Consider the following 24,300-nt stretch of genomic DNA (forward strand, 5'->3'; position numbering starts at 1 on the left):
GACGTTGTTGTAGCTTGCATGTACAACCAGGCTTAAAGTTTATAGTTTATTTACTTCATTATTTTTGTATGTAGTTACTCGTTGACCACGAACGCTGTAAGGGGTTCGAAACGTCGGGATGTACTATAAATTCAATATACGCGATATAATCGGTTTTCATAGTTTTATTTCATGGATAACTATCGCAGTAACCGGTGACAATCCATACTATAATATTATAAATGCGAAAGTCTGTCTGTCTGTGTGTTCCCTTTTCACGCTTAAATCGCTGAATCGATTTAGATGAAATTTGGCATAGAAATAGGTTGAGTCCCTGTGAAGGACATAGGATAGTTTTTATCCCGAAAATCATCCCTGAAGAAAGTAAAAAGCGGGGTGGAATTGAGATAATTAATGAAGTGCCTGCTAATTTGTGTGCATAATATGCTCAAATTGAATTATTGCTATGAGAGTTTTTCCGGGTGCTATACTTACTTTAGCTGCTGTTACTAAGTCCATGCAGACGAAGTCGCGGGCAAAAGCTAGTATTATATACTCACAGGTTTATGTGGCTGTGGTTTAGGCAGCCCGCTCACTCGCACTTCCCCATCTTTCTCCTGAATGTCTGAGGTCTCTCCGGCAGCTGTCACCATAACTTCCACTTCAGATGGAATTGTCACCGAGGTCACATCGTTCAGTGATGCTGGTGTTTCCGCTTGTTTCACTACTTGAATGTCTAAAACAAAACATCCACTATATCCTTATTCAATTCAATTCAATATTTTTATTTCGAATAAAAAATCCATATTATTGTTAGTACAAGGCACAGCAAAACTTATAAATCTATGCCGATTTATGAATCGTCAAATACTGCCACTCATCTTCCTCGTGTTATCCCGGCGTTTTGTCACGGCTCATGTGAGCCTGGGGTCCGCTTGACAACTAATTCTAAGAATTGGCGTATGCACTAGTTTTTACGAAAGCCTGCCATCTGACCTTCCAACCCAGAGGGGAAACTAGGCCTTATTGGGATTAGTCCGGTTTCCTCACGATGTTTTCCTTCACCGAAAAGCGACTGGTAAATATCAAATGATATTTCGTACGTAAGTTCCGAAAAACTCATTGGTACGAGCTGGGGTTCGAACCCGCGACCTCCGGATTGAAAGTCGCACGCTCTTACAGCTAGGCCACCAGCGCTGTCAAATACTGCCACTACATTCATAAATAATGAACCATGACAAGTTACTGGAATTATCACAGAATTTGTAATTATTTTGCTGTCATAATAACCAGTATTTCAATTTTTTTTTAGGATCGGACTACTAAGCCCGCGGCATGTAGGATTCGAGTTTCATTTATTTTCGCTTTCTGGACAAAAGTTTTCAGTCTTAAAATGTTTACAGACGGCCGCACCAGACCGCGACCTTGGAGCGGTCCGGCGCACGTTCGATTGTGTGTAAGGTGGTCCGCCGTACGTCCGTTAAGGACGTATCTATAAGTGAGAGCGAGAAAGAGATATTTTGAGCGCACCAATGTCCGGGCGTCTGCACACTATTAAAATAAAAGAATTCGTATAGGAGGTGCAAGCACGTACTGCTTGCTCTTAGAGTTGGTCAAAGGCGCCTAGCCTTTCAAATATAGCATACACCAGAGAATTTGGGACGGGTCTAGTGGTCAGGACGTTAGCCGCGTAAGCTGAAGACGAGGGTTCGATTCCCGCCTCGGCCGCCGGTGGATTTGTGGTGGGTAGTGGATGTATTTCAGTTTATAATACTATTAAAATAGGTAAGCCAAAATCGGCTAGTTTTCTAGGTGGCCTACATGCCAAATGTCATCAAAATTGGTCCAGTAGTTCAGTTATCACATAAAAGGTAACGTACAAAGCGCTCGCGTTTGTAACTTTAGTGCGAAGATATCAGATTTCTTTTCGAAAATAATGCATGCTTATAATGTTTCCATTTCCACCCACCCTTACCGTCTTCAGAGGAGCTTTCTTCCAGCTCAACAATGTTAATATCATTCTTAGGCTTTGATATTTCTAACTTCTTTGTCTTGCTTGGGGACTTCTTCTGTTCTGACGGTTCAGCAGAAGGTTCTGTAACAATGTTTAGTTATTTTTGACTGGGAGTAAGTACATATTCTCAATTGTGGTTTAAAACAAAAAATACTAACACAGAAATATAGGTCTTATCGCTGAAAAGCCAATAACTTCAGACAATTTAATTTGAGCAGGAATAATTAAGTGGCAGTGGGCGGGCCACATTGCTCACAGAACCGATGGCCGATGGGGAAGAAAGGTTCTCGAGTGGCGACCACGTACCAGAAGACGCAGCGTGGGAAGGCCCCAGACTAGATGGACGGACGATCTGGTTAAAGTAGCAGGAAACCGTTAGTTGAGGGCAGCGAATGACCGTTCGTTGTGGAGATCCTTTGGGGGAGGACTTTGTCCAGCAGTGGACGTCTTCCGCGATCGGCTGAGATGATGATGATGATGATGAGCAATAAAAGGACTAATTTTGCTACTGATGTTTTATTGGAAAGTTTCCAGAATTGCTGAGTCACATCTACCCAAAATGGATACTTCCTTTATTCCTGTACCTTTTTAAAAAGGTTTGGAAAATGGACGTTTTCTAAAATAAATATTGAAAACCTGATTCTTTCAAATCTGGGACATTCTTCGGCTCATTATACTCAGAATCGACAGCATTCTCCTTCCTGCCATTAAAAAAAGATGTCCCAAAATGTCCATTTCATTACGTCACGTTATAGTGTGAAACTTTTTTTCATTTGTATGTGCGTGACGTAGTGGAATGTACAATTTTTATACAAATTTTTGGGACATGTTTTTTTATCATCAGGATTGAATATGCCAGTGATTCTGAGTTGAAAGAACAGCTCGCTTATTAGGGTTCCGTACCCAAAGGGTAAAAACGGGACCCTATTACTAAGACTCCGCTGTCCGTCTGTCTGTCACCGGGCTGTATCTCATGAACCGTGATAGCTAGACAGTTGAAATTTTCACAGATAATGTATTTCTGTAGCCGCAATAACAACGAATATTAAAAAGTACGGAACCCTCGGTGCGCGAGTCCGACTCGCACTTGGCCGGTTTTTATTATTATCACAATGAAATCATTCTTACCACCATCCTTGATTAGGAGCTGCCTCAACTTGCTGCTTGCTGCGTTTTCACTGTTAGATTTTGCTGGCTCAACAGTTTCTTTTTCGGTAGTAATAGCAAGTATTTGTGGTACCTGTCAACATTTTATTATTAAAATATAAATATATTAGTAAAATTATTCATAACTTTATCAATAAATCTCTCATTCTCATATGTCAACGTTTCACTACATAGTATAAAACAAAGTCGCTTTCCGCTGTCTGTCCCTATATATTGAATTGAATTGAATACATTTATTTCAGATTTACATCCATATTTTGTTAGTATAACTTAAGAACTAATGTTAAATTTGTACATAATACTACAACTATATATACATAACCTATTTTCTAAATTTACGAAAACCTATAACTTGGCGAATCCAATGCGCCAGTATAGGATTCTCAGTCCTCTCTATAATGACCTCCAGAATGCTGTTGGTACCGCCCCTAAGCCTGCCCATCATCGAGACGATTTTCTTTCGCATAACCGCGTGAAAATCGTCTGTATGGGCCTCGGCGAACATGAGTGATGCACTGCACCATGTGGGCAGCCCCAACAACATTCTGAGTGCATTATTATCTTTAAAACTACGTAACGGATTTTGATACGGTTTTTTTAATAGATAGAGTGATTCAAGAGGAAGGTTTATATGTATAATTTGTAAAGGTTTTGTGTAAGTTAGTTGAACTACCCGTTCGACGCCGGGGCGGGTCGCTAGTTATTAATAAAATGAAAGTAGGAATTTATTGCTGTAGTTATATAAATTGTATTTAATTTTGATATTTAAAGTAATTATAAATTTAATAAAATGATAATTTTTTTATGTCCCAGATACAAAAACGACAGTTTTATTGGGCCAATTTATTGCCCAATTTGTTTGAATTTGTACAAAACTGACAGATTGGGAAGATTGCATAGCCAAATGGTCTAACTCCCATCATAGAGATATAAGCCACTTCTTCGTGCTCTCACACTATTGAATGCGCTCCTGACATCAGCTACTGACTGCGATATGTTTGCGTGGCGATGGACGGCTGTGTGCAGTGAATGTCTGAGGTTTTGTGAGAGGATGGATGACAGGTGCTCAACTGTAGTAATTTAGTGTTGTAAATATACCATAGTACTAGTTGTAATTTAAATGTAATTAACTTTCATGGCGCATTAGTTTTACACTGTAATGTCATGTAAATGTGTTTTCAATAAATAAATAAATTATAAGTAAGGAAAGAGTGTTAACTCCATACATCAGTTTTCCTACCAAAACGCGGGTTATTTCGTAGTCGACATCTAGCGTCAAGTAGTGGACTTATCAGTACCGCTACTTGACATCAGATGTCACGAGTGTCGCGACTGACGAAAAATGTGTTGCTAAAACAATTTACAACTAATATTACAAGCAGAAGTTGAAAATAGAGTTCCTGTTAATCCGGTTATAATATTAGCTGAACATTGTTGAGCATTAGACTTTTCTTTCGTCGCGACATCTATTGTCAACTAGCAGCCACTACTTGACGCTAGATGTCGACTACGAAAATAACCCGCGTTTTTGTAAGAAAACTGATGTATGGAGTTAGCACTATATTTCTCTATGCTTCCATTTTAGCAACGATAGATATAACTCCGTAATAGATAAAAACGTGCCTCGAAAAATCACGAAAATTTGATTCTCGATCAGATGGCGCCACTAGTTTTGGCCTACTATCGTATAGAGGGCGTTGACGGTTTCGTTTGTTATTTATAATTTTAACGCATATCAGTGAAAGAATTATGGGTCAAAATCATATAAAAATAATTAATGCAAATAAAACAATCATTTATCCATATTTAAATACATTTTAACGTATTTTTATAAATCTTCATTTTTAGTTTTAAAGTATGTCGATAGATGGCAGTGAATTTACAGTGGTTACAAAATTTACTATGACAGTACCACTCTATCTTATTATACCCTCTTTGATTTTAGTATCTGGGAAAACAGATCTTATATTAAAGTTACAAGGTGCTACAAGGTTTATTTACAGACATAATAAAACTTACTTCTGTACTTTCTTTAGCCTTTTCATCTTCAAGAAGGGCTTCTATTGCCTCCTGTGCCACATCCGTTGTTTCCAAAGTTTCTGGGGCCTATGAAAAATAAATTGAGTGTATTGAGGCAGACCTTTTATTAACTATGTCTATTAAAAAAGAATTGCATTCTTCGTTGTTATTCAAGTGCTTAAAATAAACATATGTATTTTGGTTTTGTATCTTTACCTTGAGTAATACAAACACCTGTTTTAGGCTACATATTCTTTTTGCTTTCTCCCAAAATGCGAGATTTAAATTTTTTACAAAAGTCATGAATGATTCATGAAATAAAACTATGAAAACGGATTATATCGCGTATATTGAATTTATAATACATCCCGACGTTTCGAACTCTTTACAGCGTTCGTGGTCAACGGGTGACATAGTTTAGTTAGGGGTTTTCATAGTTTTATTTCATGAGTAACTATCGCGGTAACCGAAGACAATATCATGAATGATTATCGGATGTGCGTGTATAATTATCATTCAGGTGTAATACAATCAGTTTAGTAAAATCATGTTGAAACCACTGACTTTAATTATTTTCAAAATGAATATCACAAAGAATATCAAGGGCTACATTGAAATTCTAAGAAATTAGTACATGTCAGGATTAGAACCTTAAGTTCCAAATTCACTTGCTAAGAAAAACTTACCACAATAGCATCTTCCACCTCATTCTGACTCAGAACCTGTCCTATCTGAATATCCAGCTCATCACTCGACTCATCATCATGATCATCAGGAGTCTCTGCGGCGTCTGGTAAGTCATCCTGGGTATCCGTTTCAGCCATGTCATTGGACTCTTCAGCTTGGGCGTCATTTGATTCATCAACTTCCATGGTTTCTTTCGGGACATCCGCTTCTGATTGTTGAGCGCTTGAGTCTTCTGAATGCTCAGCAATCATTTGATTACTTTCTGTAATTTTACAATTTGGTTTTTAATTTGTTATAACATTTATTATACCTATAGTGTGTTTGTAAAGCTTATGTTTACATTTTTTTAAAAGAATTTATTTATTTATTTAATCTTTATTGCACAAAAGAAAATAAAATCGTACAAAAGGCGGACTTAATGCTATGAGGCATTCTCTACCAGTCAACCTTCAGGCAAAGCAGAGAATTTGTAGGCGGTAGCAGAGAATTTGTAGGCGGTATTAAGAACGTGTATTCACTAGACTTATATCCATGATATGAACCATGAATCGTAATTACCTTTTGTATTGTTTTCGAGCTCCCGAAAACAATACGAAACCAACCACCAGAGTCTAGTGAAACTAACCGTGACATCCAAAACTGTCAATGTGTATTCAGCCTGGCCAAGCTGTGATAAGTAGTCTGTCACTATATATTTTATTAAAATTATTTGGGCAGCAAATTGATACTGAAATGAAGTAGATAATTATGTTTGCAATTGCAAAATAAATATTAGGGGAAATCTTACACAGATCAACCTAGCCTCAAACTATGCAAAGCTTGTAACTATGGATGCTAGGTGACGATATACATACTTATATAGATAAATACATACTTATATACATAGGAAACACTCATAACTCAGGAACAAATATTTGTGTTCATCACACAAATAAATGCCCTCACCTGGTTTCGAACCCAGAACCATCGGCTTCACAGGCAGGGTCACTACCCACTAGGCCAGACCAGTTGTCATATACTTATTTGATTTGCTTAGAAAGCTTTAACTTTAATAATACTTCTGCAACAACAATAGATATTTTTTATGTAATGTCCTTACCATCATCCTGATCAAAGTCTTCATCATCATCATCATCCTCAGGTTCCGGCTCCTGCTCCTGTTCATCTTCATCATCCATAACCCTTGATGACTCTGCCAGCAGCCCAAGACTGTCAGTGGCTTCCTGGTCCTCATCTGACGATTCTTGATGATACTTAGAAGTTGATGGTTGTGTTTCCTCAACATCTTTAGTTACTGTATCATCAACATTTTTAAGTTCTAAATTATCAGAAGATTCTTTGTGTTCTTCATTTGATTTTCCTTCGTTAATCAAAGATGCATCTTGCTGTACCTTTAGTTGTTCTGAATTTGCTTCTAATATAATATCAGCATGAGTTACTTTTTCTTCTAGTGCAGTAACATGTTCTTCATTAGGTTTGTTTGTTTCTAGACCAGTAGTTTCTAATTCTAGTTTTTCTGTTTCTTTAGTATCATTGGTGTCAATATCCATACTTTCTGTTTCAGCAGTATTACATGCTAATTTATTATTGAAATTATATTTTTCACCTGTCAATAATTTATCAACATTAGTTTCATCAGAAATTTTCTTTTCTGGTATGATTAAATCTTCAATTGCTTTAGGTTCTGTAAAATTTTCAGTATTATCTGCTGTGGTTCCAATAATATCAAGTTTATCAATAATATTACTGACAGATTGGTCATCTTTTTTGCCCTCGGTATTATCAAATGTTTCATCAGCATCATCAAAAGTATCAATCAATTCTTGTGTAGGAATATCAATCATAACATCAGGTCTGTCTAATCCATGGTCTTTATTGATATCATATGATGATGTATTCGTGTCAGTGACTGATGAAATTGTGTGATTTAGATCAGATTTTTGTGTCATTTGTGTTATTGTCAAGTCAGCATCAACTTCCATCTCATTTTCATCTTTTTCAGCAGTTTCTTTGTCATCTTTCTGACTGGTCAAAAGATCAGATGACATGGCTGTTTCAGTATGTTCTAATTTATCGTTACTACTGTCAGATGCATCAATTTCATCTTTCGGACTGGTCAATAGATCAGATGAGATGGGTGTTTCAGTATGTTCTAATTTATCGTTACTATTGTCAGATGGATCAATTTCATCTTTCTGACTGGTCAAAAGATCAGATGAGATGGGTGTTTCAGTATGTTCTAATTTATCGTTACTACTGTCAGATGCAACTATTTCATCTTTCTGACTAGTCAAAAGATCAGATGAGATGGGTGTTGCAGTATGTTCTAATTTATCGTTACTATTGTCAGATGCATCAATTTCATCTTTTTGACTGGTCAAAAGATCAGATGAGATGGGGGTTTCAGTATGTTCTAATTTATCATTACTAATGTCAGTTGCATCAATTTCATCCAATAAATCTTTATCATCAACATCACCTTCTGCATCAGAATAGACAAGCTGTTCATCCAAGGAATTAGCCTCAGATTCAACAGGGGATGTTCTGGTTTCCATGTCTACTGGTGTAACATTAGTGTCTATGTTAAAAGTTTTATTATCCGCAACAGTCACTTCTTTATTTAAAAGGTCTGCACATGAGCTTGTGGGGATAATCTCGGTTACATTGTCAATTCCTTTTTGAGATTCTTCACCAACATCCATGGCTTTAATATTCACATCCGAATCAATATTGCGGACAGTGCTTGGGTCAGGTCTTTCATCAGTTACACTGTCAATATTATCATCACTCTTTTCTTCTGATATTACCGAATGTTCAACTTCTTTGCCAACAATATCAAGGTGTTTATCAATAGAGCTTAGAATGCCTTCAGTTTCTTTATCAACATCTTTTTCTATAGACGTAGATGCGCTATCTGTATCTCTGTCCAGACTATCTAGATCTTTTTCTATAGATGTAAAAGTATTTCCCGTCACTTTCCCCAAAGTGTCAAGATTCTGCTCTGTAGACGTAAAAGCACTGTCAGCTTCTTTGTCTATATCTTTGTCTATAGCTGTTTCCTGGCCTTCTAGTTCTTTGCCTGCACTATCAAGGCCTACATCATCAATATCCTGATTTTCATTAAGGTCTGCATCATCATCCCATTTCAGTTCAAAATCTAATTCACTGTCTACATCTAAGCCTTTCTCTTTGTCGGTAGGGAGTTTTTTCTCAATAAGAGCTTCTATTAAAGCGGCGTCTTCTAAACTATCGCCTTTAGTAGCTGGTGCTACAAGTGGCTTTGGATCGACATCTTTTAAACTGCAGCCGTCAATATCGTCTTTTGTAGGACTTTTACCTTCGGAAACAGTAGCGGTTGGAGTTTCTCCCTCTTTATTGAGGTTTTCTGTACCCTCGCCGCTTGCACTCATGTTGAAAAATGAGACAATGTTATTTACTTGAATTCACCGTGTTGCACTGTTGTTTCACACACTGTTTCTGTACACATTTAGGCGACACAGTTATGTAAAATTCATGGACAACTCTATTGTGGAGTAACTAGTTGTTAAATTTACCACATTTCTGATCTATTTTTGTATAATAAAGGCATGGAAAAGGGCTATCGGCCATTAGAAAAGAAACGGCATAAACAGCAATGAATTTGTATGACATTTCATAACTAGATGTTGCTACCATAAAAAAATAAGGACTATTGAATTAAAAATGTTTTGGAAGCATTTTATGCTACTCCAAATACATAAATAATATATTTAAGTACTCTTTAATTTTATTTAGTAAAATGTTTAAATGCGTATTGTAGTGATTGTTGAAGATCATTCTGCAGATTTAGTTAAAAATCTGTTGCCAGCACTAAAAACATTAAGGCGTATTTCAGAAGCTGTCTAGTGGAAAATAATCTAAAATGTATACAATTATAAAAACAAGCACTTTGTGATAATAGTGAATACTTACATATTGTATAATAAATTACATATTAAAAAAATATATAAAAATATTTAAATAATTAATTTAAATATTTAAGTTGAATAACCTTTTCTAAAAAAAAGTCATATAAAACGTCCTTGTGGTGACACAAATATAAATGTTAAAAAAAAAAAAAAAAAAATATTTTGACAGGTTGTTTGGCAATTTCATTTTAATTGCAAATTCTGCTGATAATGCGGAATTCGTAGTTATTTAATTAATTTTCAATTTAAACCTTAACTTCTGGCTCTACTATATCTTATCTACGATTCATTACTATACAATTCCACCGAATTCACCTTCAAATCTCTAAGCACTAGAAAGTCTGTTTTCCGGTTTGAAAACCATATTTACTGCTAACTTTGACGTGTTAGTGTTTGTGTACGGAATACCAAGCTTGTTTCGCGTGAACGAGTGTATTTTCGCGATAATTGGGCCACAAACGCCGAAAATTTCACTATATTCTCAAGGTAACTGAGTTGGCAGTTGAGCAGGATGAACAGCTTTCTATCCCCGCGTATGATGGTTGGGGCGGCAATAGTCGGTCTCGTCGGGGCCGCCGGAATGTTCATTTATGAACAAGCTTACAACGAGAAGAGGAGGGCAATGCTGGGTCAGTATAACCTACAATATTAATAGAGTTAGACCAAGCTAAGTTGGCAGCGATTTTGATAGCCCAGACTGTGCGAGTGTTATTAAAACGTCATAATTTCATTTGAATTGAATAGAAGTTTGACGTTTAAACTTAGAATAGAATAGAATAGAATATTTATTGCTCTCATGTTGGTGTACAGGTCTTACTCTAAGTACAATAGTTCCATTACAACATGTTATCCCTAAAAGGGTATTGCAATTACACGTACATTAAAACATGCAAAGACAGGGGTACATAAATCTTTCAATTATAGTTTGTCAAGGGACTGTCTCATTTCAAACATAGACAGAGAGAATCAAACTATCTTTGTCTTACACTAGTACTAGCACCCAAAAGAAAAGGATGACATGTTTGGTCCTAGAGTTAGAACTGGGTCCTGCTCGCCATATTTTCTTAGATTACTGTATTATTATTTGAAACTATGACCAAAGGATGGTAGTGAGTAAGAGTAAGTTTTCAACTGATTTGTCACTGCCTGTTAACCTCCTAAGGTCCAGCCATACGAAGGAAAAATCCAAAACTTTTCCATGTTTATATATCTATGAGCTCCATCTTAGGCCCTGTCTTCACTTTCCATCAGGTGTGACTAGGGCCAATCGCCGATCAGTTTATAATAAAAAAAAAAAAAAACTATGAAATTGCATGTTATGTTAAGCAAAATAAAAATCAATTTTAAAGCTTTAATAGTGTACGTCAACAAGGGAAGATTAGCAATACTATCTCATTTAACACGGCCTTGCTATCTAAAAGTGTTTTGGGAATGGCTTCAAGAATTTTCAATATTTTACCAAATAGCATTTTAAATACAGACAACATAAGACTCTTTAAGAAACGTCTGTTTGCATTCTTATCATACAAAGCGTATTACTCCATTGACGAATATAAAAGAGACAATAATTTAATTTAATGTAATGATTAGAGTAAGATTTATGCATGCAGTTTATTATTAAACTTACCAACACAAACAAATTTGTATACCTAATGCTGGTAAGACATAGTGATACTAAGTAATTATTGTAACACCTATGTACCTATGTTTAACAAATAAAAAAAAGAAAGAAAGAAAAGAAAATTTGCCATGGAAATTTGAACCTTACTTACTGCTTACTGCTAGCCTTTCTCCGCAGACGTCTTGTCTGGTTGCCCTTGGCATAGGCCTCTCCCATATTCCTCCACGAGTCCCTGTCCAGAGCCTGTCTTCTCCAGAAGGCTCCAGCCACCTGCCTGAACTCTAATAATAATAAACACCTGAATTTGAACCTATAGTGTAGGAAATAGAGTTGATTTTGCGTTGTTGAAAAATTGAACGAAACAAAGCAAAAGCAACTGTTCCTATTGAATAGGATTTAAATTTCATCAAACTGAAGAGGTACTATAGGTAGGACCTTGGGCCTTAGGAGGTTAAGTCAGACAACAAAATCAAGCCCAACCTAACACAAGTACTTTGCATGAAATATGAGTAATTCTCTAAAGAAACGGGATAAATTGATCCTGGCATTAAACAACATTCTGTAAGAAGTATACTTTAATTTACCTAAACAATTCATCAGCCTTTACAGTGAATTATGGCCTTCTCTTGTTAACATAATATAACTATTATGTGATTTATTTATGATGCTTGTTTACATAATAAATATGTACAATCGGGGACATTTCCGGTGAATAAGCTAATATTCAATTATTTACCCACTACCTACTGTTTCTGCCCTATGGCACCCAAGAGGTGCAAAGGGCCTTCACAAGCTCGCGCCCCGCCTTCCTATCTTCAGCGACCCTTCTGGCCTACTGGGTACTGACCTACTACTACCTACTGGGTAAGAATATTTATAATGTAAACTGCTACACCCTAGTAGGGTCCATGTTTGTACTTGATTAGACTTTTATCATCTTTGTAAAACACCATGGTTACATTGAATAAATGATTATAAAAAATAAAAAAGCCCTTTATTCAATGTAAAAACGGTTACATATAAATTTGAAAAATAAAACTTAAACTTAAAATTAGTGTTTTAATTACATGAATCCCTAGTGGGTAAAGGCCTCCTCCAGTGCTGCCCATTTGTCCCTGTCCTGTGCTAATGACATCCAGTCTGTGCCGGCTGTTCCTTTTATGTCATCTTCCCAACGTGTAAGTGGTCTGCCTTGGCCTCTTTTGCTAAGTGGGCCTCTCCATTTAGTGACTTTCGATGTCCATCTCTTGTCTGTTAGTCTTGCTGTATGGCCTGCCCACTTCCACTTAAGTTTCTTTGCATAACTCAAGGCATCTGTTGCTCTTGTTTTTTTGTCTTATTTTAGAGTGTCTTATTTTGTCTATTTTTCTTATATTGAGCATGCTTCTTTCTAAATGATTATGATTATGAAAATTTTTCTTCGATCCTAATGAGTGAACTAAATTCCACCTCCCATAAAGATAACCAATTACGATGCATTTAGGATTATTTATCTTAATAATGGAAAGGGTAAAAACAGGAAATGATTTAGATTCACATGTTTTATTGGTAAAAGGCAGTCATTTTACAAGTCAATAAATTACACAAACAATATGACCAAAGATAGATATAACTCCGTAATAGATGGATACAGTCTTAGGAAAAAACGTGCCTCGAAAATCAAGAAAATTTGATTCTCGTTCAGAGGGCGCTACTAGTTTTGGCCTACAGTCGTAGATGGCGTTGACGGTTTCGTTTGTTATTTAACAATTTTAACGCATATCAGTAAAGGAACATGGGTCAAAATCATAAAAATAATTAATGCAAATAAAAAAATCATTTATCTATATTGAAATACATTCTATCGTATTTTTATAAATCTTCATTTTTAGTTTTAAAGTGTGTCGACAGATGGCAGTGAATTTACTGGGGTTACAAAATTTACTATGACAGTACTGCTCTAGTATAAGTTACTCTATGATATGACAAACAATGAGACAAACAGTAGTTAGTAAGGACAGTTTATTGGTTGTTGTTTTTTAGGCTAAGCTTCGCCTCCCCATAAAGATAACCAATTAGGATGCATTTTGGATTCGTTATCTTAGTTTGCAAATGCCGGCCGTCACAAGACAATGGACTGCAATAAACTTTACCTGAGCTAACCTTATTTTTCAACACCCACATTTATGAGTGCCATGCTATTGGCACAGAATAAGTAATAGTATTATCATACAGAACGGCCACGCACCGCCCCGCCCCGACTCGAATTACCTCGCCCCGCGACAGCAGATTGACGGCCGTTTGCCGGCCGCTCAGTACTATTTTTAAGCAACTTACTTACACTATGACTCATGACGCGTGTACAGACGTGCCGTTCACACATAGAAACGCAAGTGATTTTTGATGTATAGCGTGTCCGCCCTGTGCTATTGGTCATCACTTTTATGGTATCGCTTGGTCTGCAAGACGTTGAAACGATTTTTGCCCTTAAGGCTCTTCACCGCCAATGTCCTCTTTTGTACTTGAAATTTCACATGTACATATGTGTCAGGAACCCATTGAGGTATCATGTTATCTTTAGGAAATAAAATGTTTAAATTCTTTAGTGGATTGTATATTTGACACTAAAGGCAAGTAGCAAATGTATGAACTTGTAATAAACACTAATCAATGTGTAAACAGGCCCCAATGTGAAGGCCACCCACACTTACCCATATGCCACACTTACCGATATACCACACTTACCCGTATTGACCTTACTAAGTTATGTTATGTTATTTTAGTGAGTGAGATGGCCCGCTTGGACAAGCAAGTCTCCTCTATGAGAACAGAACTGGAGGCTTTGAGGGAACTACAAAAGGAAAAGTAAGAGTTTTTTGATACAAATAAATTTCAAGACCTCGTAAGACCCAGGACAATTTTTGCGCTTTTGAAATTGGAACTTTCTTTTATTCCTTATATGAGTTCAAAACTCGAATTTAATTTGTACTTGTACAAGTACACGGGGGTTCGCGTTCCAAGAGTTCCGTACATTACACAATTCTTAACAATGTACTTTTTTATGTGAAACGTGAGACTTTAAAAACCCGTAGTGTCGGATTAAAACCTAAGTAATTAAGTCCGACTCACGCTTGACTGCACATTTCTAATAGGTTTTTCTGTCATTTATAAGTAAAGAACTATTTTGTGTATTTTTTGTCAAAATTTTAGACCCAGTAGTTTCGGAGATAAAGGGGGGAATGGTCGTCTTTTGACTATTTTCTTAAATAACTTCTAAACTGTTTATTTTAACGTTACAAAATATATATATTTGAGATTCTCAAAATAAGCTCTTTCATTTGATATGTAACACGATGTAGTTTAAAAAACTTTATTTTTTTAATTTTCTCATTTACCCCCTTATAATTCATATGTTTACGTTACATGTCCGTCTTTGGGTTACTTACATATGTGTACCTAGAGTTGTGCCGTTCCCGGTAACATTCCCCATTTTGCATGGGGAACGTTACCGAGCGAGAAATTTCCCCATACAAAATTGGGAATGTTACCGAGAACGGCACAACTCTATGTGTACCAAATTTCAACTTAATTAACCAATTCACATCATTACAGTCAGCTGCGGCAGAAACAGAGGCGGCGTCCGCGGCCCAAGCCGGCCGCTAAGCCTGCAGCAGAAGGTGATGTGGTTGACGGCAAGGAACAGAGCTACGCATCAGATTCTGAATACTTCACTGACTACCAATCCGTGTTAGGTAAGAAGATCTTTGCTTTAATCTTTTGACCGCCAAACACTAGGAGGATATAACCAAACGGAGTAGCTATTAACAGGCAGGGGGTTTCGACAGAATGGCAGATTAGATGGCGCTGATCGCCGCCCTTTCGCCGCCGCAAAGTCGCGTTCAGTTTTAAAATAGGGCCGTGTCGTACAGCTGCGTTCGTTCGTGGCCCTAAAAATGGTCTCGCTGGAAGATCGGCACTGACTTTTGGGTTAGCATTATGCTGAGGCGGGACCATTTCGTGGTAAACTATTTATTTTTATATTTATATTTCTTTGTTGTTTTTATACTTTTGTATGTTATAGTTTATCACGAATAAATGCGATTATTTCTGATTTCTGGTTTCAATGTATGGACTGACGTTTATCTGACATGGCTATTTTGACGTTACGTATACATATGACGTTCCCCTCCCCCGCAAAAATTGGCAGACTTTTTTGTACAGCAAATTACAGACATGGCGTCTCCGTTGGTTATATGCTCCTAGGCCAAAGACGTCACTGACGCCACAGAATAAGTCGTCGCTATAGTTACTCAACCTCATATCTGCAACAATCATTTGATGGAAATGTCGCTTTTCTTTCATTCGGAATACGGGTGTTCTTGTCATCAAATGAGTGTTGCAGATACGAGGTTGAGTAATTATAGCGGCGAAATAATAGTACTAGGTACAGAAGGTTCACTCTCTAACAAAACGCGTCTATTACGACAAATGGCGGATACGCAAGGTGGCGCAAGCGCGAGCAGGCATCTGAGGCATCCGTTTCTTAGCGGTGCGCGGCAATTACTATGGCTAGACACCAAAATTGGTGTGGGCCGCATGTACTTGTAGCGACGCGACGAAATGTGGTGTTTACTTTACTTACACTTTCCATGTTAAATCATATTTAGAAACGAGTCTATCGCGAATTTATTTTGTTACCTTTATTTATTCTTTATTCTTTATTCAAACAAACACAAGTATAAGTTTACAGCGACCTACGCCAAGACACTTATATTGTTAATACATAGTCAGTATCATAAACATGTATACATTTTTCGAACTACGAGTATCTCTAGGAACTTAGATTAAACATACATACTACAAAGTTACATAGGTAGAGTTTAAAAAAATCCTGACACTACTTTGTAAGGACGGCCACTTGTCTGCGAATATGTCTGCGTTTTGGATTGAAGCTAAGAAGTTATTTAGTAATTCTATTGCTCGGTACGTGGGTGCGTTTGAACCGTGATAGGTGCGGACATTTGGATATGCGAAAAGGTTTCTGGCTCTACGTGCGCTACGCCCTACTGCAGCTATGTAGTTGTCTGGGGTAAAAATACGCATACGCTCCAGAACAGATGGGTTGTCAATTTGATTTCTTAGAAGTAGACAGTAGTGTAAGGCAAGCGTTTGCTTACGCCTTATTTACCGACGTTTCGACACAGGTTTCACTGGTCGTGGTCGCGGCTAACTGACGTCCCAGCAAAATGTCAAAACAGAGATTTGTGTGACTACCCCACGAAAAGTGCATTTAAAGTTTGAGGTAGACATCACATTTTCAAACCACCCACTACACATAAAAGTTAATTATTGTCAATAGTCCGACACACAACACTCACAACATCCGCGCACACATCCGAAGATAGATCCCTTGGCTTTAACTTCTGGATCACTGGTCCCCAAGTTGCAAACAAAGGTAACAAAATAAATTCGCGATAGACCCGTTTCTAAATGTGATTTAATATGTGTTCAAACCGCGAAAGTTTTAAATGTTATACTTTCCATGTTTATTTCAGGCACAGACCATGAGTTAGACAGTGAAGAGTTCTACGACGTACACACTGATGACGATGACGACACGCTGCGGGAGAGTCTGCGCAATGGACACGCGCACGAACTTGATGACGTACGTTCCGAAAAGTTTTGTTAACCTTTTGGACGCCAATGACGGATATATCGGCACCGGCACCGCAGGTCCAACGCCAAAGACGGATTAATCCGTCACAGACGACAGAGCAACATAGACCTACGTGCATGTGCATAAAGTTCAATTTCAGTTTTGACACTTCAGTGACGTGGCGTCCGAGTGACAGCTTTTGTGTTTGACACGGCGTCGAAAAGGTTAAGCTTTCTTTTCTTGTGTAGTACTAACTCTATGGGCTGTAGAATTCACGAACCTTTATAGGGAATATTATTCGAAATTCTGCGTAGGTGGCGCCACTACCACAATCTGAGGGTCTATCGCGAAACAAGAAAATCGAAATTTCGTTATCTAACATCTCTGTCACTTGCATATTCGAGCGATAAAGAGGCAGATAGCGAAATTTCGGATTCGTGTTTCCCGGTAGGTCCTCTGTAAACAAACCGCCTTGATGCATCAATGTCATATTTTATTATCTCTGAAAACTTGTCAAAAACCTGTTAAAGGTATGCCTATGTATAAGTTACTCAATGGTTTACCTAGAGACTAGTGGTGCACTCTGGTTGCAGAACATTGCAGTAATACTCCCTATTAGGTACTGTTTTTTTTATATTAATTTAAGGGATAACAAACAATTGTACAATATATAAATGTTACATTTAATAGTACAATTAAAATTAACATATGCATAGCCAACGACATTATCCACAAATTACAACGCAAATATGCACTCATTATTATTTACAACGACGGGACTTAATCGCGTAAAATAAGTATTAAATTTACCTCCGACGTTTCGAGGACGGCGTTGTCCCCGTGGTCTCGGAGAAGACTGGCTAAAGTTGACATCAACATCTTCTAGGCGCGCGAGTTTTTCGAACTACCCGCACTTGGTCTTGTTCATTAACTTGAACGTTTTGTGCACTAGGGATGTTACCGGGTCGACACACAACACTCACAATATTCGATTTTTCAACTTTCGATATTTGGTTTCGCTTACACTTACTAATGACTGGGTTTCATGTGGATGAGATCTTAAAACCTTCGTCTCGATTGAAATTTCTATGTTTCTTGATTTCAATGGCTTCACGGATTTTTCTACTATAAAACCCACGATCTGTAGAAAGTATTCTAGGGTTGTGAAGCTCAATCCAGTGGTTTGGCCCTGACTCTAGTAAATGCTCAGCAACGGCAGACTTGTTCACCTGACGGTTCTTGACAGCTGCGATATGTTCCTTAACTCGCTCCGCAAAAACGTTTCGATAATAATGTGTAAAAATCGTGAAAGTTTAAATCAGTGTTTTGCAAATATGCACTGGTTGGCACAAAAAAGAACAGTTAATTATTCGATGTGATGTACTTATTTTAACAGGAAAAAATTATGTGCTTAGTTTAGTTAGTTACGTCATGCCTTATATAACAAATAGGTAATGAAATAAAATGAAATATTTGTGTTGTATGAAAAATTTGCAAAAAATGCTAACAAAATTTCCGGAAATGTCTTGACATCCGAACAAATGAAAGCATTTTTGCACTTCAAGCTGAAACAGACGTTTTGCGCTCAGAACTCCATCTTCTATTTATGTAGTAATGGCCACACATTCATTCTGTTTTCCAGTAGAATGTAAGGAATCGAATCATCACTTTTTAGGGTTCCGTACTCAAAGGGTAAAAACGGGTCTTTCCGTCTGTCTGTCACCAGGCTGTATCTCATGAACCGTGATATCTAGACAGTTGAAATTTTCACATGTAATGTATTTCTGTTGCCGCTATAACAACAAATACTAAAAACAAAATAAAATCAATATATAAGTGGGCCTCCAATACAACAAACATGGTTTTTTTTTGCCGTTTTTTGCGTAAAGGTACGGAACCCTTCGTGCGGTTCATTCTGGAAGTTAAAACTAAAAATTAAAGTTTGAAACTTTGAGGTCATGAGTTTTTTTTACATTTCCATATATTTGTGACGTCCCACGGTAAAGGTACCTTTGGCGGTGACGCTATTATTACCGCCGCTCCAAAACTATTGCGTTGCTATGCGACGTGAGGGCCAGTCGCCATAAGGTACCTTTTTCGTGGAACGTCACATTTTTTTATTTTATTACTAGATTTTTTTATATCATCAAGTGTCTTTGTCCCTATCATACTTATTGTGTGTGTGTATACAGGACGCGTCAGAGAAGTCAGACGGGCGGCCGGCGGACACCGCGTCCAACGCGTCCACCGTCACGTCGAGAGACAAGACACCGAGGGTAAGCACGCCGTTTGTATCTTATGCTTCATTTTACTGAATAATTAAATTGTTACTCAATGCCTTAGCACAGTATTTTGACGGCGAAACGTAAAAATAAAAATAAAATCATGGGCATACTTTGATATAGGTAAATGTGAAGAAGAGCGTCTATAAGAGAATAGCCGAGTCCACATAGACCGAGCCATCTATCGACACACGATTAAAACTAAAAATAAAAATATCAAAAAATGTATTTATATATGGAAAAATGATTTTTTTATTTATTTGCATTAATTATTTCTATTTTATTTTGACCCATGTTCTTTTAAAGATGCGTTAAAATTGTTAAATAACAAACGAAACCGTCAACACCATCTATACGAGAGTAGACCAAAGGTAGTGGCGCCATCTGATCGAGAATCAAATTTTCTTGATTTTCGAGGCACGTTTTTTCCTTAGACTGTATCCATCTATTACGGAGTTATATCTATCGCTGGTTTCGCCTATCGCTATATTTGAAATTACTACACATAGGCACCAATGGGGTTGCTCAGTCGAAATAATTAGCAGATGGCGCTAGCATAGCTTGCTCCGTCACTCCCTAGAATTGTGTCAAATGTTTTTTTTTAATGTCCTGGATGCCAGCCCTTTAAGCCAAATCTCAGAGAAAAAGGGGCAAGCTATGATGGCGCCATCTCTGCAAACCTTTGACAGTTGCCAACCCCATTAAAATACATTGTTGCATGCCACCTAGTTAGTTTTAGTTCTAGTTTTAGTTTTAGTTTTATCAGGCCTCACTGAAAATCAGCGTCACGTAGTGAGTCCTATGATTCACTTCGGGACATTAAGCTGAGTGAGGACCTTTTAGCACAATTCTGTTAGTTTATATTCTAAATGAATGTTATTTTATGTTGTTTTTAGTTGTTTTTTTTTGTGCTAATAAATATTTCTTATTCTTATTCTTATTCTCAAATATACTTAACTAAAGTACTAATTATATCTTTATTTTCAGGTTAATTAGAATTATACTTTGCCATATTTGGGACGACACCACCGTAGAATACTAGATGACATCGTGAAGTCGAAACTCGAATACTTAAAAGTTACCAAAAAAGAATGTAAATTGGACCTTATGCTAGTTGACATAAGGTATTGTTTATATTGGTTTATGTTGACAAATATTAATAGTAATTATGAACAAATTAAATAGTACTGGCGAATTTTAAAACACGACCGAAGGGAGTTTTACAGTACATATACTACATATGGCCCTTTAAATTTTCTACGTAATGTGCTTATTATAGCACAGGGTGTCGTAATTGAGCACCAGATGTACTGTAAAATACTTTCACAGTACATATGGTGCTAATTTACCGCCCTAGTCCGGTAACTAGCACTATACGTGGGTATGTCGGAAATTTAAATTACACGTGTGAAAAGATAATTCGCAACTCGTGTCGATTTTAAACACTTGCTTCGGACGCGTTTTATTTATCGCCACTCGTTTCGAATTTCCTACTTTACGCACTTGTATCGTAATGTACTATTAAACGTTTCGATTTTAAATAGTAATAATATTTGATAACATTTATAACTTCGAGGTGACTTCGAGGTAATTGGTAGCTTCATAATACTGTAATATATAGCATTGGTGCTATAATATAATAGTATATTGGGTTTTGTCGTAGGTAATAGTAGTAATACATTGGGAAAACTCGGGCCTAGTTTAGTTGCGTTTTAATATGAGTAAACAAATGTTTATTTTAATAACAAAACTTTCTTGAGACACAGTCGCTAAATATATTAAAACGGGTCACGTATTTTTAAGTTTTATGGATAACGAGTAGTTTCAACGGGAGCACGCGTTGGCGGACAGTCTGTGTCAGTCTCCCATTTTAGTATATTTAATATGTCTCAGTTTCTTTCAAATATGATGGCATTTTAGTGTTTTTTGCTTACATATTACTAGGTAGTTTATTAAACTACGCAAATATTTAAAAAGTCGCCTCCATTGTTATTTCCAAAATTAAATACCTATGATAATAATTTTGTCTTGACTGTCCTTGCTTTAATTTCTAATTAAATTGTAAATTAATTACATTTTCTATACCTACTTAGACAAGTAGGTACCCTATTTGCCCAAAAAAAGTACCTACCGAAGTTTACCAGGACATGACATATGCATAATTCTATTTTTTTTTGTATTGTTTAAAAAAATCCTGTATACTAGTAAAATATATATGCTTATTTTGAAAATCATTAATTAATTTAAATTCCACCGTGAATCATGCCAATGAAGAACGTATTTAATGTAATTTATGTATTTAAAACGATTCACTTTGCCTCCTTTTTGTCCTTTTTAGGGTTCCGTACCCAAAGGGTAAAAACGGGACCCTATTACTAAGACTCCGCTGTCCATCTGTCTGTCACCAGGTTGTATCTCATGAACCGTGATAGCTAGACAGTTGAAATTTTCACAGATGATGTATTTCTGTAGCCGCTATAACAACAAATACTAAAACCGGCCAAGTGCGAGTCGGACTCGCGTTCCAAGGGTTCCGTATATTACACAATTTAAACAATGTATTTTTTATGTGAAACGTGAGTGTGAAATGTCTTTAAAAAACCCGTAGGGGTCGGATCAAAAACTAAGTAATTAAGTCCGACTCACGCTTGAATGCAATTTCTAATAGGTTTTCCTATAATCTATAGGTAAAGATCTATTTTGTTTATTTTTTTCTAAATTTTATACCCAGTAGTTTCGGAGATTAAAGGGGGGGGGGGGGGGGGGGGTCATGGTCATAAATGGTCATTTTTTTCCTATTTTCTTGAATAACTTCTAAATTGTTTATCCTAAAATTGTAAAAAAAATATATTTGAGATTCTCAAAATGAGCTCTTTCATTTGATATATAACACGATATAGTTTGAAAAACTTTATTTTTTATGTTTCTCATTCACCCCCCAAAAGTGGCCCCCATGTTTAAAATTCATTTGTTTGCGTTACATGTCCGTCTTTGGGTCACAAACTTCCATATGTATACCAAATTTAAACTTAATTGGTCCAGTAGTTTCGGAGAAAATAGGCTGTGACAGACGGACAGACAGACAGACAGACGCACGAGTGATCCTATATAAGGTTCCGTTTTTTTCTTTTGAGGTACGGAACCCTAAAAAGTACGGAACCCTCGTTGGGCGAGTCCGACTCGCACTTGTCCAGTTTTTTTCCTTATTATTAGATCTGTTTTCATTGTTTTTAAGGGTAAAGTATGCCGAATACGATGTAATTCGTTATGTGAGTAAGACTATAGGGTTTAATATGAATATATGCACAAATTCCACTCATATTGTAACAAGGCAAATGTGCCTTATAGTTCAAGCATTACTTGAACCTTCACCCAACTAAATGTAAACAATTTACCTTATTTTTTATGAACTGAAATAGATGTCATATACGAAAGAAAAAGAACCCAAGGCCCACAGGGCTGGAATCAAAACCAGCGTCCTCTGCATTCGCGGCAGATGTCTAGACCAGGTATGTTGCGAATATTCGCATCCGTATCCGCAACCGCGGAACTTCCAGATTATTTTCAACATCCGCATCCGCATAAAATCGATGTGGAGCTTAATGCGGATGCGGATGCGGAACAGGTAGGTACAGAAACGTCTTAGCGGCGGCGTAAGTGCTAGATAATTTCGACATTAGCCAATAGGAATCTCGTTTTGTTTTTGTGATTCATCGATCGAGCACTTTAGCCTATGACGGACAGCGACAAGAAGTGAAAAGTTTGTTTTATTTTGACTTTAATATAGTAATGCGATTGTGGGGCACCTATATTCTTGTTCAAATACTAAGCTTCGTTTATAAAAAACGAGTGTAAATATTTGACGTTTTTTATGTGCCTAATCTCGACACCCGCGTCCACATCCGCGGATGTGAGCCTTTAAAAATCCGCATCCGCGGATGTCATAAGCTCGGCATCCGCAACATCTCTGGCCTAGACCACTCGGCCACCCGGGCCACGGCGGTATGGGTCCAATTTTCTCAAGTACATGCAGTCTAAACGCCCCAGTCACGACATTGCGCGACCGGCGGCGGCGGCAACCATAGGTGGGAACGAAAGGTCCGATCGCTGTGTCTAGCTCCAACCTATGGGTGCCGCCGCCGTCGCCGCCGGTCGCGCAATGTCGTGGCCGGGCCGTAAGGGCTTATGGCGCCCTCTGGCCAACTGTAAGGTTGATTACTATGGTTCATACCTCCTATCCGAATGTACTTATGTGCTTCCAGTATAGCGATGGCTTATTTTATTATTCTCGACTATGTACATACTTTATTTATCAATTGTATTTATCTGAAACTGTAGTCGTACACATACGAAAAGTAATTATATTTTGGGTAATCCGACATTGTATAATTGTATGGCTAAATGTACAGTCGAAGGCAAAAATATCGATCCGGACAAATGGCTCAAAAACATGTGAACACGGCTTTATTGTCTAAGATGTAAGAGCGTACACATAGTTTCGAAACTTTGAGATTGTATATATATTTATGCCCTCGACTGTATTCTCGTGTATAAATATAAATAATTTAGATTTAGATTGTTGACTGTATAAGCCTTGTATAAAAAAATGCATATAACGGTTTTTACTCAAATAATACCGGAATACTTACTAATCTGCCCTACGACGCATAAATGCCGTAACAACCAATGGAAAATCATTTTTATTTTATTTATGGTGTAAAGTAAGGACGGTGTTCATCCTCACACCCTAGCATAAATGGTCGCGTACTGTGCGGTTTAAGAGGAATTTCCTCCCGCGTACGCTTCGGCTGTGGAATGAGCTCCCTGCCGAGGTTTTTCCGAGGGGCTACAGTATGGGGTTCTTCAAAAAAGGAGTGTACAGGCTTTTAAAGGGTCGGCAACGCGCGTTTTATATCTCCGGTGTTGCAGGCGTCCATAGGCTACGGTAA

General features: G+C 37.3%; 2 protein-coding genes across 2 annotated transcripts in view; one reads left to right on the forward strand and one right to left on the reverse strand.

Annotated features, from left to right (window-relative positions):
- LOC134753545 (uncharacterized) overlaps positions 1-9,475 on the reverse strand; it is a 59,423-nt gene extending 49,948 nt beyond the window's left edge. The window contains exons 1-6 of the mRNA XM_063689455.1: positions 6,966-9,475; positions 5,866-6,128; positions 5,180-5,266; positions 3,122-3,233; positions 1,955-2,074; positions 540-715 (exon numbers count right to left, since the gene is read on the reverse strand). Of these exons, the coding sequence (XP_063545525.1) occupies positions 540-715; positions 1,955-2,074; positions 3,122-3,233; positions 5,180-5,266; positions 5,866-6,128; positions 6,966-9,276 (3,069 nt within the window). The 5' untranslated portion in view covers positions 9,277-9,475. The remainder of the gene's footprint in view (positions 1-539; positions 716-1,954; positions 2,075-3,121; positions 3,234-5,179; positions 5,267-5,865; positions 6,129-6,965) is intronic.
- Positions 9,476-9,976: 501 nt separating this feature from the next.
- Positions 9,977-22,090, forward strand: LOC134753540 (uncharacterized). Its single transcript, XM_063689451.1, has 6 exons — positions 9,977-10,442; positions 14,197-14,278; positions 15,026-15,165; positions 16,969-17,078; positions 19,262-19,345; positions 20,339-22,090. Exons 1-6 carry the CDS (start codon positions 10,325-10,327, stop codon positions 20,345-20,347), a joined length of 543 nt encoding a protein of 180 aa, XP_063545521.1. The 5' UTR covers positions 9,977-10,324; the 3' UTR covers positions 20,348-22,090.
- Positions 22,091-24,300: the final 2,210 nt, after the last annotated feature.

The sequence above is a fragment of the Cydia strobilella genome, chromosome 27 (assembly GCF_947568885.1).
Source record: "Cydia strobilella chromosome 27, ilCydStro3.1, whole genome shotgun sequence".
Taxonomy (NCBI): Eukaryota; Metazoa; Arthropoda; class Insecta; order Lepidoptera; family Tortricidae; genus Cydia; species Cydia strobilella.